Source organism: Phoxinus phoxinus (assembly GCF_949152265.1).
Source record: "Phoxinus phoxinus genome assembly, chromosome: 18".
Lineage (NCBI taxonomy): Eukaryota > Metazoa > Chordata > Actinopteri > Cypriniformes > Leuciscidae > Phoxinus > Phoxinus phoxinus.
The window spans coordinates 693,302-715,000 of NC_136893.1; the positions used below are offsets into that span (position 1 = coordinate 693,302).

Here is a 21,699-nt window from a genome sequence, read left to right on the forward strand (position 1 = left end):
TTGATTGAGTGTGTGGACAGGTGTCTGTTTGATCGAGTGTGTGGACAGGAGTCTGTTTGATTGAGTGTGTGGACAGGAGTCTGTTTGATCGAGTGTGTGGACAGGTGTCTGTTTGATCGAGTGTGTGGACAGGTGTCTGTTTGATCGAGTGTGTGGACAGGTGTCTGTTTGATCGAGTGTGTGGACAGGTGTCTGTTTGATCGAGTGTGTGGACAGGTGTCTGTTTGATCGAGTGTGTGGACAGGTGTCTGTTTGATCGAGTGTGTGGACAAGTCTGTGAGAGCCGCATTCTTACTGGTTGGTAGGTGATCAAATACTTCTGTCATGCAATAAAATGCTAATGAATTATTTAAAAATCATACAATGTGATTTCCTGGATTTTTGTTTTAGATTCCGTCTCTCACAGTTGAAGTGTACCTGTGATAAACATTACAGACTTCTACATGCTTTGTAAGTGGGAAAACCTGCAGAATCGGCAGTGTATCAAATACTCGTTTCAGCTTATGAAAACCCCAAATTCAAAATTAGAATATTGTGAAAAGGTTTTCATAAACTGTAAACCATAATCATCAAAATTATAACAAATAAAGGCTTGAAATATCTCACTTTGCATGTAATAAGTCTATATAATATATTAGTTTCACTTTTTAAGTTGAATTAGTGAAATAAATGAACTTTTGCATGATATTTCACCTGTATATATGTATATATATATATATATATATATATATATATATATATATATATATATGTATATTATCCATATAATATACATTATATACTGTACATGCTTTAGTAATCCAACTTTGTGTAACCCAAAGGTTCAGATATTTGATCAGAGCATCAGACGCTCGGGTGAACACACACAAGCAGAGTATTGCAGATCAGTTTAATGTGACCAAGATCATATTGACTGTAACATCAACACAAGAAGCACATGCAAGTGCTTTATAATACAAATCTAGGGGCGTCGAGCTGAGCACGAGTGTGTGTGACGGCTACATGTTTCCACACACACACACGGGGTAAAGGCAGCGTCTGCCGCGTTAGCACCAGATTCAGACCAGATCAGTGTGTGTGAACGAGCCCAGTGTTACTGTACACTGATGATGATCATGATGATATAGCTGCCCTGTGTACACACACACACACACACACACTATTGAACATCTTAATGCTTGCGTTTAACATCGTACAAACAGAACAGAGAACAAGCGTCCATCTGAAGTGTTCGAGAACAGCTTACGAGACGTGTCTTCAGACACTGCTTTAGTGGTAACGGCGCATCCCCCTGGAAAAGGACTTTAACTGTAGTGTCATGATGCCTGTGAGACACACAGATACAGTCTTCCTGTGTGTTTTAATGCTCTGTGATGAAGGGACGGCGCACCGAGATCAGAGATCCCATCCACACACGAGATCCCGGTGTGAAGTCACCGCTGACGGGATAAACGCGCGCGTCTCTCTCTCCTGCAGAACGACACTCGTCCCCCGGGATTAATTATGACACGTGGAGTAAAAGATCTAAAAGCAGCAGCGAGAGGCTTTCCTGGAACACTGACGGCGAGGGGAACGTGTGGTTTACACGAGACGAAACACTCTTCATCTCAGCGCAAATAAATAACTGCAACGTTGATCTGATAAAACTCTCTCTCTCTCCCGATGCAGGAATAACAACAGAAAGAAGGATAAAAACACTCCGGCGGGCGATTCCTCGGGTCAGCTCCTGAGAACACAGAAGAGATCAGTCAAACACACACACACACGGAGCGGAAAAGACCCACTCGTGAAGTTACTAAACAAGCTGCGTGAGAATGAAACCTGACAGCCGGGCGGGGGGGCATATTTTCAGCCAACATTCCTCCTAAAACCCCATCCTGCTCCCCAACAGGAAGTCATTAAAACGAGGCCAAAAAAAGTGCTGCGTTATTTTTTATGCGGTACTGTGCGTTCACACCGGACGCGAATAGAGCGTCAAATTCGCGTCTAGTTTGACGCTTGAACATTTTGAATGCATTCGCGCGTCCAAAGCGGAATCCGCTTCTTCTAGGAGAGGCAAAGGCTAGGCGGGAAATTGAACAATACTACAGTTATTGTGTCACAAAATGTAGTTTTAAGAGATGTTCAGTCGAGAATGTAGTTGTTTAAAGCTCAAATCTGTGGTTTATTTATAAAGATAGCGCCTATTTAAAAAAATGTATCTGACGTTTCGGAGTTGTGAGATCCAGGCGATCAGCGGGCGCTCATGTAACCCGCCTGACCTCGGCTAGTGCTCCTGACGTCTGCCGCTGGTGAACGAGACATGTTTAAATTCACAATCTATAGCTTCGGTTCTATTATGTGAAACATGTAAGTTCAAATACATTAATGACTCGTTATAACGTGAGTTTTTCTTCATCTCATTCAGAAATGTAGCCTACAACTGCAAGTGTTCAGCGTCACATTCATAGTTAACATCTGAACAATGCCATTCCTTCTTTCTCGCGGGCATTTAGTCATTACAAAATCATTTATTGAGGCCAAACATTTAAAATTACATTATAATCTGAAAAGCGGGCCTTCCCCCGTTTATCACGTCACTTCACCACGTGACAGCAGCAAGCAGGCTCCGATTGGTTAACGCGGCGCGAATTGACGCAGAAGTTCAGATTTTTCAATTCGGGTGTCAGACGCGGATTCGCGTCAAATGCGTGAATGCACAAAAAGCACTACATAAAATCACTCGCGCTTAATGCGCCAGACGCTCAATTCGCGCGAACTTTACGCGCGAATGAGGCGTCTACCGCGCCGCACTCTACGCCTCATTCGCGCCGCAGGAATTTTTTACGTGCTTAACGCGTCTTTGCATTGACTTAACATTGAAATCACTCGCGCCTGACGCGCTACTCGCGTCCAGTGTGAACACACCATTAAACATCTCAAATTAATCGCAAAGATTAACGCGTTAATTCACCCAGCCCTAATATATATGTATATGGGAGGGATGGGGACAGGGGACTCTTCTTCCGCATTTAAAATAGTTTGAATGTGTAAATTGGCAAGACAAAACACGTCTAAATGATCATCTTTCACTCTATGATGGTTAAACTGATCAGTTAATTGGCGAATCACACGCGTGCCGAACCGTACGCATCACGATCACCTGAGATCCGTCGCACCCCTAGTTCAGATGTGGTCGATGATGTCATGATGATGTCATACCTGTGAGGCACGTGTCCAGTGGTTTGAGTCTCTTCGCAGACACCCGTCGAACTGAGAACTGAACAGACACAGAGACTCGGTTATTACTATAAACCTTTAAATATTCCTCATTATAATAATTAATGCGCAGAATAAAGGGGCGGGGCCTGGTTGAGTTAGTTAGTAGTGAGTTAAACTGGCGGTTATGGTAAGGGGCGGGACATTTCCCAAACACACTCGAAGCGCTCGACCAATCACAACACACTGCTCCAGCCGACCAATCAGAGCACAGTGTGCTTTTCAGGAGGAGGGGCTTCATAGAGACAGACTAGAAAGAAATGTTTGATATCAACATTGACATCACTCGCATAAATACTAATTCTTGATATCAACAATTGAATTTGAATGGCAGCCTATGGTGAAATTTCACTAGTGAAAATTAAATTGTTAATATCAAGAATTAGCATTTTAACTAGTGGATATTGAGTTGTTGATATCGAGAATTGATAACCCGGAGATGATAAATGAATAAAAGTTCTCACCGGCTCGCTCGCCCCGCTCTCTCTCCTCCTGCAGCGAGTCGATGTACTCCTGACTCAGGGTCTCGTCTGCGTCTCCGATGAGGTAGATGTTCTTGAAGCGATGGTACAGCATGGAGGCTTTAAACATGATTGCCTCGCTGCCACGAAACCAGCGCATCTGACGGCACACACACACACACACACGTTACAACTGAACTAGGACTGGTTTCACCTTCAGTAACCGGGTGAAGAGCAAGAGTTCACCTTTCTGAGCGTGTCGATGAGCTCGCTGTGGTTCTGGATGTTTCGAGACGAGACGGGGACGGTGCTCAACTCATCCAGAGCCGACAGACACTTACTCACATCCTGAGAGAGAGAGAGAGAGAGAGAGAGAGAGAGAGAGAGAGAGAGACACATTACCAATGGTGTAAATCCTAAAATGAATTGATTCATATATCAATGATATGAAAGAGGTTCATACTGGATTGTCAAGCGTCATTGAGATTCTGATGTCACCGTGCAGCCGGTAGAGCAAAGAATCTGTGACCGACAAAGGAGCTGAAACACACACACACACAGTTAGATATCTACACACGCTCACACTCACACTCGCTCTCACGCTCGCTCTCACTCTCACTCTCACGCTCACTCTCACTCTCACGCTCGCTCTCACGCTCGCTCTCACGCTCGCTCTCACGCTCGCTCTCACGCTCGCTCTCACGCTCACTCTCACGCTCACTCTCACGCTCACGCTCACGCTCACGCTCACGCTCACGCTCGCTCTCACGCTCGCTCTCGCGCTCACTCTCACTCTCACTCTCACTCACGCTCGCTCTCGCGCTCGCTCTCGCGCTCGCTCTCACGCTCACTCTCACGCTCACTCTCACGCTCACTCTCACGCTCACTCTCACTCTCACGCTCACTCTCACTCTCACGCTCACTCTCACGCTCACTCTCACGCTCACTCTCACGCTCACTCTCACGCTCGCTCTCACACTCTCACCGTTGTGCTCTTCCTCTCTGCTGGTGTTGTTCTGCTGCCTGTAGAAACACACTCAGTTTCAAAATGAATCGATACTTTTTCAAAATGATTCGCTACTTTTCTTAAAATGAATCAACCATTACATATATCGCAGAAAAAACTATTTCCAATATCACGCAGCCCTAAACTCCTGTGCTTCTGCATGAACATGGGAAAGTAAAGCGATAGACCCAGAGCTGATGTGATCTCACTCACCCAGCGCTCCTGCGTTCTCGTCCTCGGTTCTGCTCGCTTTCGGCCGGTCTCAGCCGGTTCTGCTCCGGGTCGGCCGGTCTCAGCCGGTTCTGCTCCGGGTCGGCCGGTCTCAGCCGGTTCTGCTCGCTCTCGGCCGGTCTCAGCCGGTTCTGCTCGCTCTCGGCCGGTCTCAGCCGGTTCTGCTCGCTCTCGGCCGGTCTCAGCCGGTTCTGCTCGCTCTCGGCCGGTCTCAGCCGGTTCTGCTCGCTCTCGGCCGGTCTCAGCCGGTTCTGCTCGCTCTCGGCCGGTCTCAGCCGGTTCTGCTCGCTCTCGGCCGGTCTCAGCCGGTTCTGCTCGCTCTCGGCCGGTCTCAGCCGGTTCTGCTCGCTCTCGGCCGGTCTCAGCCGGTTCTCGCTCCGCACTCCTCGGCTCCTCTCGGGCCGCTTCTGAGGCTCTTCATGTTCAGCGCTGGACTGAGGCTTCCCCCTGGTGGACGTGACCAACCCCTGCAGGGACTTCAGCACGCTCTGCCTCTTCTTCGCCAGGATCTTGCTCCTCTATACACACACACACACACACACACACACAGAGACGTCAGATCCGGACCGGTTCCTCTTAAATAGAGGTGCAACGGATCACAAAATTCACGGTTCGGATCATTTACGGTTTTTGAGCCACGGATCTGATTATTTTTTGGATCAGCCAAAAAAAAGAAAAAGAAAAAAAGAGACAGGCATTTAGACATAATTGTGTATGTGTTTCCGTTCAACGTCATGAGAACGCGAAAGAGGATCAACTTGTGTGTTCGAGCGCTGTCTTACTCTCTTCTCTCTGCGTGTGTGTATGTGTATGTGTGTGTGTGTGTGTGTGAGAGAGTGTGGCTGTGCGCACAGACAACACGCCAGTACCGATTTTCGGCCTCTTCTTCCACATTTAAAATAGTTTGAATGTGTAAATTGGCAAGACAAAACACGTCCAAATGATCATCTTTCACTCTATGATGGGTAGACGGATCAGCTAACTGGCGAATCCCACGTGTGCCGAACCGCTCTCACCTCTTCGTCTCTCGGGGGTCCCTCCTCTTTGGTCTCGTCCGGCTTTACGCTCAGAGCGTCGCTCTTCGTCTCCTTGGGTTTATTCGCGGCCTGTCTCTGTTCCTCCTCATCCGGGGCGTTCCTCTTCTTGACGTTGTTCTTCTCCGGTTCTTCTGTGAGCCGCTTCCTCTTTGAGCCTGCAGATTGATCAGGTTAGAAGCGCTTTATTATGACCATCTAATATTATAATGAAACGACATCCACAACTGTTCATTTACTTCTGTAATGTGACTTCTATGGGAGAAAATAAAACAGATTTCATAGAAAAATCAGGATAAGGCAAGAATATGAATTGGAACATGTGCATAATAATATAATTTTGTTAATGTTAAGCACTTCTTTCACAGTGCAGCTTTAAAACAACTCACAAAATAAGACCAGGAATGTTTATTAACTCTTTCCTCGACAATGAATGAATTTTCCGGCTCTGTGTTTTCAGTGTTATACTGTAGGGGGCGCTATAACACATCTTCTGAAAGAGTACAGAACCTCCTGATGAAAACACAGGAGAAAAGAAACGAGCGATAGAAGCATTGTTGATTCGTGAAAATTATAACGCGATCATCAAACATTAAACTGCCTAATGTTCTCGCTTTTTACATAATCCATGACGCTAGAATAAAATGTGCTTTATTTTTTGTTGTTGATATATAGCATGTTCAGATATACAACTAAATATTCTGGGGGCCGTGAAAGTTGAGGAAATTCCCAAAAATGCTGCCGCTGACTGGCAACTTAAAAAAAAAAAACACTGGGGAGGAAAGAGTTAAAACACGGGTTTTTCCAATTCAATGGACTAGTTGCACGGGGCCGCCATTTTGGATTTCTGAACAGCGAGTGTGCGGTTAGACAGTTCCGGTTTCGCATTATGCCCGGTGCAGGGAGCCGGAGAAAGCCGAAAATTACCTTTTAAAGTGGTTTATAGAATAAATTATATAACTTAAAATTCTACCAAGATCCATATTACTATCACACGAGCCAATGGCAATAAAATGCACGGATGCAGAGTCAGATTAATGAATGAAATACAACTGTTCACGAACAGAAGATTGTATTGGACTCATGCTGCATACGCAATGACAATTATGCCAACGGTAAATATAGTTCCAACTACGATTAGAGTTGTTAAATAAAATACCCCGTGAACATTCACACGTTTGCCCTGTGATAGGCTACAATTGATCTCCATAAATACGGTTTTCTCAATTCTGCGTATATATTTTCACTTACTCGATCAATATTATCATCACATATTTTACATTTACATTTTTAACTGTAGGTAACGTTACCACAAAAATGTACTATAAGTTTGTGTATATTTTACACGTGTACAATACTGTATGCGCTGCTTATAAACACCAGACAGATGATGATTTATGAAACAGATGCTCTTTACTCATCTCACTTGCACAGAATAAATGCAGTAATAGAAAGCATAGAAACTCACCGGTGAAATACACAGAAAATTATATGCATTTAAAAATGTGGTCGGGTTGAAGTCATCCCCCTGGATCTCTGTATCCACTCAGCCCGTACCGCAGCGTCAGCGGGGAATGCATGAAAGCTGACTTTGTTGTAACGTGACGAAACGGTACATATATAACGGCACACAACAATGAAGTGCTGAGGCGGTCACCCTCCGAAAGGCAAGTCGCCTCTCTTGAATCCTAAAAACACTCATTGTGAAAAATTATCTCTCTAGTAATGGAACTCGGTCGCTGTTGTCTCTTGCTCTCGCTGTTGTCTCCCGCTCTCGCTGTCAGATCACCGGAAGTACTGGCCCGCACACTCAGGGTTCGAACGTCAACGGTCGCCATTTTGTGCACGGAGCGAATACAATGTAATGAGAAAATATATAAAAATAATAATAATAAAATATTTATATTTAAGGATAAAAATAATAATATAACAGGAGCCATGCATTTCTGTCTAAACTCACTTGTGCGTTAGACCGATTTTACAATTTTGAAAAGCAAGGAGTTCAAAATGAAATCTAAATCTCGGATCGGTTGCATTTTAAGACTTTGTAACATTAACTGAAGACATTTTAATGTTAACTAGATGAGTCATGTTTGATGAAAAACTTTGATGTTGGCTTAAAGTCACGTCTGAAACTTTTTTTTACTCAGTCAATAAAATGTTTTAACATGTTCGAGCACATTGCTAACACGTTTTAACATGTTGTTAGCATGTTTCTAGCCTTATTTTTACATTAAAGAACTTAAAACATTAAGAATTTTTAAGGATCCGTGGACAAACCGTAAAAAGATTTCTGTCACTGAAAGCAAGACTTCAGATCACCTGCTGCTGGGCCGGAGGGGGCGGAGCCGCTCGTCACTGGAAGAGAAGTGGGCGTGTCTTCCTGCGCATCAGAGTTCGTTAGCGAGCGTTTGCGTCTCAGAGTGGGCGGCCTGACCGGCGCGGCAGTGATGTCATCGGTGGTCTCGGTCAGATCTGCAGTAGAATTAATTAAAGTTTTAAGATTTTACTCAAAGGAATCAATAAAATGCTTTAACATGTTTTAGTAAGTTGCTAACATGCTTTTTTTAAGAATTATTTTTGGAAATGTTTGCCTTTGTTATGATAGGACAGTATAGAGTGGACAGGAAGCGAGATGGGGGACTGGGATTCGGGACTGGAACTCAGGTTGTTTGAAGTGCAACATGTCCGCGCTGCCCACGAGGCCATCATCGGTGACATGTTTTAGCATGTTGCTTGCATGACTTAGCATATTGTTAGCATGTTCTAACATGTTGCTTGGATGATTTAGTACGTTGCTAGCATGTCTCTAGCATGATTTAACGTTGTTTTAATGTTTATAACATGATTTAACATTGTTATCAAAACTTCAGATCACCTGCTGGGCCGGAGGGGGCGGAGCTGCTCGTCACTGGAAGAGAAGTGGGCGTGTCTTCCTTCACACCAGAGTTTGTTAGCGAGCGTTTGCGTCTCAGATTGAGTTGCCTGACCGGCGCGGCAGTGATGTCATCAGTGGTCTCAGTCAGATCTGCAGTAGACAGTTTGAAGATTTTCCTCAAAGGAGTCAATAAAATATTTTAATAAGTTTAAATCCATTGCTAACATGTTAACAAGTTGCTAGCATATTTTTAACACATCGCAGACATGTTTTAGCATATTGTTAGCATGTTGCTTGCCTGATTTAATACGTTACTAACATGTCCCTAGCATGATTTAACATTGTTAGAATGGTTTAACACATAGCTAACACGTTTTAACACTAGCATGATTTAGCACATTCTTGACAAAACTTCAGATCACCTGCTGGGCCGGAGCTGCTCGTCACTGGAAGAGAAGTGGGCGTGTCTTCCTGCGCATCAGAGTTTGTTCGCGAGCGTTTGCGTCTCAGAGTGGGCGGCCTGACCGGCGCGGCAGTGATGTCATCGGTGGTCTCCGTCAGATCTGCAGTAGAGCGCGTGAAAGTTTATGAAATTTTGAAGTCAATGAAATGTTGCAAGCATATTTTATGCTACACAGTGTTAACATGTTTTAACACATCGCAGACATGTTTCTAGCATGATTTAGCACAGTGTTAGCATGTTTTAACACATCGCAGACATGTTTCTAGCATGATTTAGCACAGAGTTAGCATGTTTTAGCACATCGCAGACATGTTTCTAGCATGATTTAGCACAGAGTTAGCATGTTTTAGCACATCGCAGACATGTTTCTAGCATGATTTAGCACAGTGTTAGCATGTTTTAACACATCGCAGACATGTTTCTAGCATGATTTAGCACAGTGTTAGCATGTTTTAGCACATCGCAGACATGTTTCTAGCATGATTTAGCACAGTGTTAGCATGTTTTAGCACATCGCAGACATGTTTCTAGCATGATTTAGCACAGTGTTAGCATGTTTTAGCACATCGCAGACATGTTTCTAGCATGATTTAGCACAGTGTTAGCATGTTTTAGCACATCGCAGACATGTTTCTAGCATGATTTAGCACAGTGTTAACATGTTGCTTGCATGATTTAGTGCCTTACTAACATGTCTAGCATGATTTAATATTGTTAGAATGTTTTAATATATTTCTAAAATGATTTAACAGTTTGCTGGTATGTTTCTAACGTGAATTAGCATATTGCTCGCCTGATATACTACATGTTTAGCATGTTGCTAACATGATTTAAAACATTGCTAACACATTTTTACATGTTGCTAGCATGACTTTGCACAGATCACCTGCTGGGCTGGAGGGGGCGGAGCTGCTCGTCACTGGAAGAGAAGTGGGCGTGTCTTCCTTCCCACCAGAGACGGTTCGCAAGCGTTTGCTTCTCAGAGTGGGCGGCCTGACCGGCGTGGCAGTGATGTCATCGGTGGTCTTGGTCAGATCTGCAGTAGAGCGCATGAGTTTATTAAAGTTTGAAGTCAATCAAATTATTTAACATGTTCTAACATATTTTAACACAATTTTAACAAGTTTTAGCATATTGTTAGCATGATGCTTATATGATTTCGTACATTGCTAACATGATTTAATATATTGCTAACGTGATGCTAGCATGATTTAACACGTTGCTGGTATGTTTCTAACGTGAATTAGCATATTTTTAGCCTGATTTACTACGTTGCTAGCAGGTTTCTAACATGATTTAACATGTGTTAACATATTTCTAACATGGTTTGACACACTGTTAACACAATTTTACATGTTGCTAGCATGATTGAGCATGTGTTAGCATGTTGCTAACATGATTTAAAACATTGCTAACAAGTTTTAACATGTTGCTAGCATGACTTAGCACAGATCACCTGCTGGGCTGGAGGGGGCGGAGCTGATCGTCACTGGAAGAGAAGTGGGCGTGTCTTCCTTCCCACCAGAGACGGTTCGCAAGCGCTTGCTTCTCAGAGTGGGCGGCCTGACCGGCGCGGCAGTGATGTCATCGGTGGTCTTGGTCAGATCTGCAGTAGAGCGCATGAGTTTATTAAAGTTTGAAGTCAATCAAATGATTTAACATGTTCTAACATATTTTAACACATTTTTAACATGTTTTAGCATATTGTTAGCATGTTTTAACATGTTGCTTATATGATTTAGGTCATTGCTAACATGTCTCTAACATGATTTAATATATTGCTAACGTGATTAAACGTGTTGCTAGCATGATTTAACACGTTGCTGGTATGTTTCTAACGTGAATTAGCATATTGCTAGTCTGATTTACTACGTTGCTAGCAGGTTTCTAACAAGGTGTTAACATATTTCTAACATGGTTTGACTAGGGCTGTAACGATACAGCAAACCCACGATTCGGTTCGTATCCCGATTTCTGACCCACGATTCGATACAAACCGCGATTCTTGCGAGGAGGGAGGATTTTAAAAGCCAAATAAATAAATAAATAGCTAAAGCTATAACTCCGTTTTCTTGAACTGTTTTCTTTTCTAAGCTAGAACTATACTCCATTGTGGAGATGATTCGAGCATGTTAAAAATTCTTCTGAGGTAACCGAGGCTTACTGTCTGTGCTGTAAACCCCAAATAATATATTGCCTATTCCGCATGACCCGCATCTCAAGCGCAGGAATAACGCTTGCCACAAAGTGAACGCGCCTATATAGAGAAATGCACACTTCCTACGAATTAGCCTAAGCCGCCATTTCTTTATGTTTTGAATTAACGTTAAATCAAGTAAAAGTATTTCAAGCTTTCTATATAAGTTTCGATTCGTTTATGAGGTGAGCTCCAGTTCATGCGCGCGCCGGTGCCACACACACACACACACACACCGCGCGCTTTGCTCACTTGCTGTGGTGTTTGCTTGTATGTGTGTGTGTGTGTGTGTGTGTGTGTGTGTGTGTGTGTGTTGCGATTTTTTAATAATAATCAAATGATACCCAGCGATCTTCGAATATTATTTTTGCTTGAAATTCCCATACCTAATATGTAAAAGACCCCGTCACAGCCCTAGGATCTATTCTGGACGAGAAAGATAAGTCTGGGAAGGGGTGTGTCGATCGCGATCTGCCTTCTCACACCGCGACACAGGTTCGTGGATCTGAGTGTCGCGATTTCGGTTTGATATCGTAAATCGTTACAGCCCTAGGTTTGACACATTTTTACATGTTGCTAGCATGATTGACCATGTGTTAGCATGTTGCTAACATGATTTAAAACATTGCTAAAAAGTTAACACGTTGCTAGCATGACTTAGCACAGATCACCTGCTGGGCCGGAGGGGCCGGCGCCGCTCGTCACTGGAAGAGAAGTGGGCGTGTCTTCCTTCACATCAGAGTTTGTTTGCGCGCGTGTGCTTCTCAGAGTGGGCGGCCTGACCGGCGCGGCAGTGATGTCATCGGTGGTCTCGGTCAGATCTGCAGTAGAGCGAATAAAAGTTTAAGAAAGTTCAAAGTCAATCAAATGTTTTAACATGTAGCTTATATGATTTAGCATATTGCTAACATGATTTAAAACATTGCTAACACATTTTAACATGTTGCTAACATTTAGCTTAGGTTTGACACATTGTTAGCAAGACTTCAGATCACCTGCTGCTGGGCCGGAGGGGGCGGAGCTGCTCGTCACTGGAAGAGAAGTGGGCGTGTCTTCCTGCCCATCAGAGTTCGTTAGCGAGCGTTTGCGTCTCAGAGTGGGCGGCCTGACCGGCGTGGCAGTGATGTCATCGGTGGTCTCGGTCAGATCTGCAGTAGAGCGCGTAATCCTCAAGGGCTGAATGATTTCAAACACAACATTAGCAACTCATAAACCAGGTTCAGATGTGATGGAGAGTGGCGTCGCACAAACCTTTTGGCGATTATTAGCATCCATCCGTTTCGTCGCCGTTGAAACGATCTTTCTCTTCAGTACACGTTTCCTGCGAGCGGAAAGTGTCTTTGCCACAGCGGCTCGTCTCGCTAGAATGATCTTCCTGGACGGCAACATCCTCCTCCCTGCCGCGACCGTCTTGAGCGACGTCACCCTCCTTGCGGGCGCGGCTTCTTTCGTCCGTCTTTCGTCGGGCGTGACGATCTTTGCCGTTGAATCTCTGGAGCGAGTCGACCTGGTTTCGGTTGTTTTATCATCCGTCGACTGGACAGATTCAGACTTTGCTTTGCTTTGGGTTTCTCTGCTACGTGGCGTCGCTGCTTTCGGTGGCGAAGGCCGATTCGTCTGCAAATTGGCCTTCGCCACCGAATCGTTGCGGGATCCGGTCTGGGTTTTGGCTTCGCTCTGATTTTCTGCTTTCTTCTTCCTGTCTTTCAGTCGCTGTCGACTCTCTGACAGTCGCTTCACCAGCGCTGCTTTCTGTCAGGAACACAAAGCCCATGCATTAGTCTTTTCTAAAGGCTACACACACCGATAACGATATTACCGTCCATAGTAGCGGATAACTATAACGATAAATATATTAGTGTCCACACCAGCGGACGATAACTAAAACTACATTAGCGTCCACACCAGCGGACGATAACTATATTAGCGCCGACAGCAGTGGACGATAACTATAACGATAAATGTATTAGCGCCCACACCAGCGGAAGATAACTATATTAGCGTCCACACCAGCGGATGATAACGATAACTGTATTAGCGCCCACACCAGCGGACGATAACTATATTAGCGCAGACACCAGCGGACGATAACTATATTAGCGCAGACACCAGCGGACGATAACTATAACGATAACTATATTAGCGCCTACACCAGCGGACGATAACTATATTAGCGCAGACACCAGCGGACGATAACTATAACGATAACTGTATTAGCGCCTACACCAGCGGACGATAACGATAACTGTATTAGCGCCTACACCAGCGGACGATAACGATAACTGTATTAGCGCCTACACCAGCGGACGATAACTACATTAGCGCCCACACCAGCGGACGATAACTATAACGATAACTATATTAGCGCCCACACCAGCGGACGATAACTATATTAGCGCCCACACCAGCGGACGATAACTATATTAGCGCCCACACCAGCGGATGATAACTATATTAGCGCAGACAGCAGTGGACGATAACTATAACGATAACTGTATTAGCGCCCACACCAGCAGACGATAACTATAACTGTATTAGCGCCTACACCAGCGGACGATAACTAAACGATAACTATATTAGCGCAGACAGCAGTGGACGATAACTATAACGATAACTATATTAGCGCCCACACCAGCGGATGATAACTATATTAGCGCAGACAGCAGTGGACGATAACTATAACGATAACTGTATTAGCGCCTACACCAGCGGACGATAACGATAACTGTATTAGCGCCTACACCAGCGGACGATAACGATAACTGTATTAGCGCCTACACCAGCGGACGATAACTACATTAGCGCCCACACCAGCGGACGATAACTATAACGATAACTATATTAGCGCCCACACCAGCGGACGATAACTATATTAGCGCCCACACCAGCGGACGATAACTATATTAGCGCCCACACCAGCGGATGATAACTATATTAGCGCAGACAGCAGTGGACGATAACTATAACGATAACTATATTAGCGTCCACACCAGCGGATGATAACTAAACGATAACTATATTAGCGTCCACACCAGCGGACGATAACTATAACGATACCTATATTAGCGCCCACACCAGCGAACGATAACTATAACGATAACTATATTAGCGCCCACACCAGCGGACGATAACTATAACGATAACTATATTAGCGCCCACACCAGCGGACGATAACTATAACGATAACTGTATTAGCGCCCACACCAGCGGACGATAACTATAACGATAACTATATTAGCGCCCACACCAGCGGACGATAACTATAACGATAACTATATTAGCGTCTACACCAGCGGACGATAACTATAACGATAACTATATTAGCGCCCACACCAGCGGACGATAACTATAACGATAACTATATTAGTGCCCACACCAGCGGACGATAACTAGAACGATAACTATATTAGCGCCCACACCAGCGGACGATAATTAAAACGATAACCATATAAGCGTCCACACCAGCGGACGATAACTATATTAGCGCAGACAGCAGTGGACGATAACTATATTAGCGCAGACAGCAGTGGACGATAACTATAACGATAACAGTATTAGCGCCCACACCAGCGGACGATAAGTACATTAGCGCCCACACCAGCGGACGATAACTATAACGATAACTATATTAGCGCCCACACCAGCGGACGATAACTATATTAGCGCCCACACCAGCGAACGATAACTATATTAGCACCCACACCAGCGGACGATAACTATAACGATAACTATATTAGCGCCCACACCAGCGGACGATAACTATAACGATAACTATATTAGCGCCCACACCAGCGGACGATAACTATATTAGCGCCCACACCAGCGGACGATAACTATATTAGCGCCCACACCAGCGGACGATAACTATATTAGCGCCCACACCAGCGGACGATAACTATAACGATAACTATATTAGCGCCCACACCAGCGGACGATAACTATAACGATAACTATATTAGCGCCCACACCAGCGGACGATAACTATAACGATAACTATATTAGCGCCCACACCAGCGGACGATAACTATTAACATAATTGTGGTGTGGACTCTGCTATTCTGTCCATTTAGAACAATTTTAGAAAGATTTTTAGAACGATATCTTTATCGTTATATTTATCATGCCTTACCAGCAAACAACACTGACCTTGTGACCTCTGAGGCCCACGCCCGGGTCGTTCTCGATCTCCCACATGCCCTCCTCGAACCCGCCGCGTTTCATGGACCGGCCGTACTTCTCTTTGTTTGGCCAGTAGGGGGCGATGTCTCTGGGGAAGAGAAACGTTCTGGAAAAGAGCGCAACGCTAGTTATTACTAAATAGCAAGTGACAATGACTATTGTCTTAATATCGTAATATTGTAGTCCATGTAAACGTGGTTTATTTGTCTGATTGCTACGTTTACATGTGCCAATCATGCGATTATAGAGGGATTTTGGCAATATTGCGATTAAACTTTACCTCGTGTAAACGCAACACTTCGATCAAACTAATGCAATGAAGCTCATAATCGTAGTGACCATATTCGCATTAAACTGTGGCATATGCCAATTTTGCTAGAACATGTTAAACATATCTAATCATATCTATAATGCATTTTCATTTCGCAACGTATACAATGTTAAAATATATGTTTATGTGTTAAAACAAGTGTAGTACATAGCAAATGTAAATTATATTAATGAATTTAAATTATAATTTGGCTCTAAACGTTGCACATATGTTATGGAAAATGTAAATTTAAATACAGAATTTAACAGCATTGCCATTTTGTATATTTTCCATTAAAAATTAATATGGCTACCCATAAGCTTTCATAGGTAATGGTGTGATCTACTGTTAATCCAACTTTGTGTTCTCCTTTTTATGTCGTGAAGTGCTTTAATAAACATTAATTATTTTATACATAGATATATATTTCTGGATTATAATTCGCGTTTCTCTGTATAACAACGTTTTGCTTTGATTGTTTCATCACGTGTGTGTTTGATTCGAGTTGACTTACGTGGAGTGTGTTCCATAAAAGAAGATGGGGATCTTATTTCTTGGGGCTTTTCCTTCACCAATCTGAGTGACAAATAAAACAACACACACACACACACACACACATTCAGTCAGAGTTCAAGTAACGTTACGTGGGATGGATATGCCTAATATCTGCAGTATAGAAACTCACTCTGGCAGGCCAGAAAGGATAACCCTTCATCTTAGCAAACACTATATCGCCTGGAATAAAATCGTCGGTGTTCTGATCAGATGTAACGTTCATCTTCATCTGAGAAAACAAAACACAAATGAATACAAATAACACTCATCATGTGTCTTCAACACACCAAAACAACAAGCAAAACACTCAACCAGCAGAAATACATCTTACTTGCACTAAATTAGCCGTGATTTTGCCTTTGTAAAAGAATAATATGATTTTATTATCATTGCATTGCTATCGACACTGAAGTAAATAAAACGATAGCCGTGTTTAGCTAGCTTAGGCTAACACACGCCCATTGTTTGTATATGAACTCACCTTCACTCCCTTCTGCATATCTACCTACTCAGAGACTCTTTTATGAACACGTTGATTTAAAAACAAACGGAAAATACACTAGTAGTTAAAAATATTATCACGCGATGAAAGAAAGGACATGAAGACTTGCGAGAGAGTGTGTCTCCCCTCACACCGGTGGAATAGTTCAGTCCGCCTCCCGCTCTCAGCAGCGTGCCCGAGGAATGTACCATTACACAGAGAGAGGGAGGTTTGGGTCAATATTTATTCTTAATATAATGAATAACATTGCTTTATTCTCAATGTTAGGCATGATTACTAAATAGTTTGTGTTAAATGTAACTAACTAGTTATTTAAAACTATTTTCGCGGATTATAAATTACGCGATTGTTTGTCAACATCAGCCGCTAAAGAGTTAAAATTGAGCGGTAGGAAGCGGTAAAAAACAAAGTTGGTTAAAATATTCTAACGCTTTATTTAATCATTTAACAACATAAAAACACATATGTAGAATTTAAAAGTAAGCAGCGAGTGACACGTGTTTTGATGAACATTTCGCGGTATTTTTCGTTTATCGTTGTTGTCATGGTGAGGAGAAAACATGGCGTCAGATTCAAACAGACGCTGAGGAGTGTTTACAACTACACGGATTTATACATTTGAATGTCGTTTTCCTGCAATATTTCCCCAGAAACGCTCACACAAGCTCAACACGCCTGTTAGTGCTGGGTGGGTCTTTAGTTTTACTCATGTTATTGTCAATTGACCGTTTATCGCGTTTAGAAACACGTGAATTTGATTTAGTTTTAGGTTTCGTAGAACTTTATTGTGTAACGTTATCATGATTCATGTGCTGCTTTTCCGTGTTGATAAATTACGTGTATATAAACTAGTTTTTGTCGAATTGAACTCGATGTACACTGCAAAAACTGCGTTTCTTACTCTTGTCTTGTTTCCAGTCCAAATATCAAACATTTCTTAAATCAAGATGCATTTACTAAAGTAGCAAATTACATAACATATTAAGTCTTGTTTCCTGAGGAAATAAATACAAACTAAGTGAGTTAATGCTTTAAAAAAGTAAGAAAAATTGTTGTTTCTGTTTGAATTAAGATTATTTTTCTGACCCCATTGGCAGATAATTTAGCTTTTTTTAAGCATCAACTCACTTAATTTTGATTAACTCTCCAAGAAAACAGGACATAATATCTTATGTCATTTTACTCATATAGTAAATACATCTTGATTTAATAATAATTCGATATTTGGACTGGAAACAAGACAAATAAGTAAGAAAAGCATTTTTTGCGATGGTTTTCTTTGTCAAGGCTGTAAATGTTCTGTGGTTGTTTCATGTTTCTCCTTCTCTCTGTGTTTGTAAATCCCCCTGAATCATGACTGTGTGTGTGTGTGTGTGTGTGTGTGTGTCAGCAGTGTGAGGACCGGTTGACCTCATGCCCTCAGGCTTGCCCTCGGCCCGGCTTCGGCCCAAACGCGGCCCGGTTCCGTCCTCTTCTCTGAGGGCGTCTCACCCGGCCACAGCACTGAGCCCACAGCAGGAGATCCGCAGGTCCATCTCACAACACCAGGACCGTTTACAACACACAATCATAATTCATAATTATGGCATCAAATGGAGAAATTATGACTCTTTAAGAAATTTGACCTTTCATGTCAAATTGTAATGCCATAATATGACTTTTTAAGTGATAATTTTGACTTGGTGTGTCATAATTTTGATTTAGTATGTCATAATTTCGACTTAATTATGAAATGCAAAGTCAGTAATTTTACATTTTATGTCACAATTTCAACTTTTTGTCATCATTTTGACTTAATATGGTCATTATTTTGACTGGCATAATTAGAATTTTTGCAATCATTTGGACTTTTTAATGTCATAATTTGGATTTTAATGTCATAATAAAATCATAAGTTGGATTTTTTTTCTTAATTTCGATTTAGTATGTCAGCATTTCGACTTTTTGTCATAATTTTACATAATTTCTTTTTTTTTTACTTTTTGTCAATTTAATTTCTTGTCATTTATTTTAGTCATAATTAAGTCCTAATTTTGACTTTTCTTTCATCATTTAGATTCTTGTTCTCATAATTTTGACTTTTTGTCAGAGTTTTTACTTTGTTCATTTTGAATTTTAGTCACAATTTCGACTTTTTGTCTCGGTGTCGATTTATCAGTTTCACAGATGAGGCTTAATCTAGTCTAAACTAAAATGCATGTTTTAACTGAAAGCATATCTTAAAATATATCAGTGCCATTGTTTTGTCTCAATATGCACATCAGTAATGTGTTTTACTTAAATGTCCTTATTGAACTAAGGCGTAATCCTGGCTTAATCCAAGCCCTGTCTGTGAAACCGGGTCAGAATGTCATCATTTTGACTTGCATCACACATACAATGACTTATATCATGGACATATCATATATAATTTCAGTTTTTCCGTAGCATGCTTCTGTGTAGGTCTTCTGTGGTGTGACGGACCTCTGCATGTGTGCAGGCTCAGAGAGGTGATAGACGGGCTGCAGAGAGACAGACAGGACGGAGAGAGAGACAGACGGGTTGGAGAGAGAGACAGACGGGTCGGGGAGAGAGACACCGATGAGGATTTCACTCTCACGGCTGAGCTGAGGTGGAGAGTTAACCAGCTGCAGAGAGAGAAGCTGGATGTCTCTTCCAAACACAATGAAGAGGTACTTCAGGTGCTCTGCAGTCATGCTTTTGGCAGATGCTCTGGTCACGTGATGTTCGGGTGACGTGACGTTCGGGTGACGTGACGTTCGGGTGACGTGATGTTCGGGTGACGTTCGGTTCGGGTGACGTCCTTGGAGCTTCATTCGAAACAACTAGTTAGAAACTGCTTTTTTCAACTGAGGAACATTTCTAAATTAAGATCATCTGTAACTAAAGGCGAGTTAGAGATGATTATTCATGCGTTCATCTCCTCCCGGTTGGACTATTGTAACAGTCTTTTTACGTGTTTGAGTAAGAAGGAGCTTCATCGTCTCCAGGCTGTTCAGAACTCTGCTGCAAGGCTTTTAACCCACGTTAAGAAAAGAGACCACATCACACCTGTTTTAGCGTCACTTCACTGGCTAACAGTCCAGTATAGAATTAATTTTAAAATCCTGGTTCTTACCTTTAGAGCCTTGCATGGCCAAGTCCCTTCATACATCACTGACCTGATACAGCTTCACACTCCTACCCGCAGTCTCAGGTCTTTAGATCAGATGTTATTAGTTGTTCCCCGTACCCATTTTAAAACTAGAGGGGACCAGTCATTCCAGGCAGTCGCTCCCAGGCTGTGGAATGCTTTGCCTCTTGTTTTACGTTGCGCGAACTCAGCTGATTCTTTTAAAAAACAACTGAAGACTTTGCTCTTCAAGCAGGCTTTTGGTTAGTCGAGGGGTTGTTATGGTTGTTTGTTGTGTTCGTTGTTTGTATTTTGGGGAATGTTTTTAAAATTGTTCTGTATTATTTTACTGTGAAGCACTTTGTGATGTCTATCTGTGAAAAGTGCTATATAAATAAATTTTACTTACTTACTTACTTACTTACGTGACGTTCGGGTGACGTGACGTTCGGGTGACGTGACGTTCGGGTGACGTGACGTTCGGGTGACGTGACGTTCGGGTGACGTGATGTTCGGTTCGGGTGACGTGATGTTCGGTTCGGGTGACGTGATGTTCGCTTCGGGTGACGTGATGTTCGCTTCGGGTGACGTGATGTTCGCTTCGGGTGACGTGATGTTCGCTTCGGGTGACGTGATGTTCGCTTCGGGTGACGTGATGTTCGGGTGACGTGATGTTCGGTTCGGGTGACGTTCGGTTCGGGTGACGCGACGTTCGGGTGACGTGACGTTCGGGTGACGTGACGTTCGGGTGACGTGACGTTCGGGTGACGTGATGTTCGGTTCGGGTGACGTGACGTTCGGTTCGGGTGACGTGACGTTCGGTTCGGGTGACGCGACATTCGGGTGACGCGACGTTCGGGTGACGCGACGTTCGGGTGACGCGACGTTCGGGTGACGCGACGTTCGGGTGACGTGACGTTCGGGTGACGTGACGTTCGGGTGACGTGACGTTCGGGTAACGGGACGTTCGGGTGACGTGACGTTCGGGTGACGTGACGTTCGGGTGACGTGACGTTCGGTTCGGGTGACGTGACGTTCGGGTGACGTGACGTTCGGTTCGGGTGACGTGACGTTCGCTTCGGGTGACGTGATGTTCGCTTCGGGTGACGTGATGTTCGCTTCGGGTGACGTGATGTTCGCTTCGGGTGACGTGATGTTCGCTTCGGGTGACGTGATGTTCGCTTCGGGTGACGTGATGTTCGCTTCGGGTGACGTGATGTTCGCTTCGGGTGACGTGATGTTCGCTTCGGGTGACGTGATGTTCGCTTCGGGTGACGTGATGTTCGCTTCGGGTGACGTGATGTTCGGGTGACGTGATGTTCGGTTCGGGTGACGTGACGTTCGCTTCGGGTGACGTGACGTTCGCTTCGGGTGACGTGACGTTCGGTTCGGGTGACGTTCGGTTCGGGTGACGCGACGTTCGGGTGACGCGCCGTTCGGGTGACGTGACGTTCGGGTGACGTGATGTTCGGTTCGGGTGACGTGATGTTCGGTTCGGGTGACGTTCGGTTCG

At 43.6% G+C, this 21,699-nt stretch overlaps 2 protein-coding genes across 11 annotated transcripts in view; one reads left to right on the forward strand and one right to left on the reverse strand.

Moving 5' to 3' along the window:
• Positions 1 to 875: 875 nt before the first annotated feature.
• On the reverse strand, positions 876 to 17,265 carry psip1b (PC4 and SFRS1 interacting protein 1b). 5 transcript variants are annotated; one of them, XM_079589470.1, is made up of 21 exons: positions 17,054 to 17,265; positions 16,703 to 16,801; positions 16,532 to 16,593; positions 15,675 to 15,813; positions 12,780 to 13,280; positions 12,524 to 12,704; positions 12,200 to 12,349; positions 10,788 to 10,937; positions 10,218 to 10,367; positions 9,291 to 9,431; positions 8,869 to 9,018; positions 8,313 to 8,465; positions 5,973 to 6,148; positions 5,053 to 5,474; positions 4,939 to 4,962; positions 4,705 to 4,742; positions 4,183 to 4,259; positions 3,966 to 4,067; positions 3,723 to 3,879; positions 3,202 to 3,259; positions 876 to 1,726 (listed from the first exon to the last, which is right to left on the reverse strand). In XM_079589470.1, exons 1-21 carry the CDS (start codon positions 17,069 to 17,071, stop codon positions 1,720 to 1,722), a joined length of 2,955 nt encoding a protein of 984 aa, XP_079445596.1. In that variant the 5' UTR covers positions 17,072 to 17,265; the 3' UTR covers positions 876 to 1,719. The 5 variants fall into 5 exon arrangements, with proteins under 5 accessions (XP_079445596.1, XP_079445595.1, XP_079445594.1 ...); XM_079589469.1 differs by having other exon boundaries at positions 4,939 to 5,474; positions 8,316 to 8,465; XM_079589468.1 differs by having other exon boundaries at positions 4,939 to 5,474.
• Positions 17,266 to 17,280: 15 nt separating this feature from the next.
• The window catches only part of ccdc171 (coiled-coil domain containing 171), a 21,255-nt gene continuing 16,836 nt past the window's right edge, over positions 17,281 to 21,699 (forward strand). For 2 of the 6 annotated variants that reach the window (XR_013794954.1, XM_079589464.1), the window contains exons 1-3: positions 17,281 to 17,762; positions 18,468 to 18,603; positions 19,554 to 19,746. Coding sequence is in view for 3 of the 6 variants with exons in the window: in XM_079589464.1 (XP_079445590.1) it covers positions 18,488 to 18,603; positions 19,554 to 19,746 (309 nt within the window). In the remaining 3 variants the exon portion in view is untranslated. Of the gene's footprint in view, positions 17,763 to 18,464; positions 18,604 to 19,553; positions 19,747 to 21,699 lie in introns of all 6 variants that reach the window. The other 4 variants (XM_079589465.1, XR_013794955.1, XR_013794956.1 and 1 more) reach the window with 4 other exon arrangements.

Coding starts and splice junctions, on each gene's coding strand:
- psip1b (XM_079589468.1), bottom strand. Junction 10,368..10,787: donor CGCCCCCTCCAGCCCAGCAG/GTGATCTGTGCT, acceptor GCTCTACTGCAG/ATCTGACCAAGACCACCGAT. Junction 5,475..5,972: donor GACCCCCGAGAGACGAAGAG/GTGAGAGCGGTT, acceptor GTGTGTGTATAG/AGGAGCAAGATCCTGGCGAA.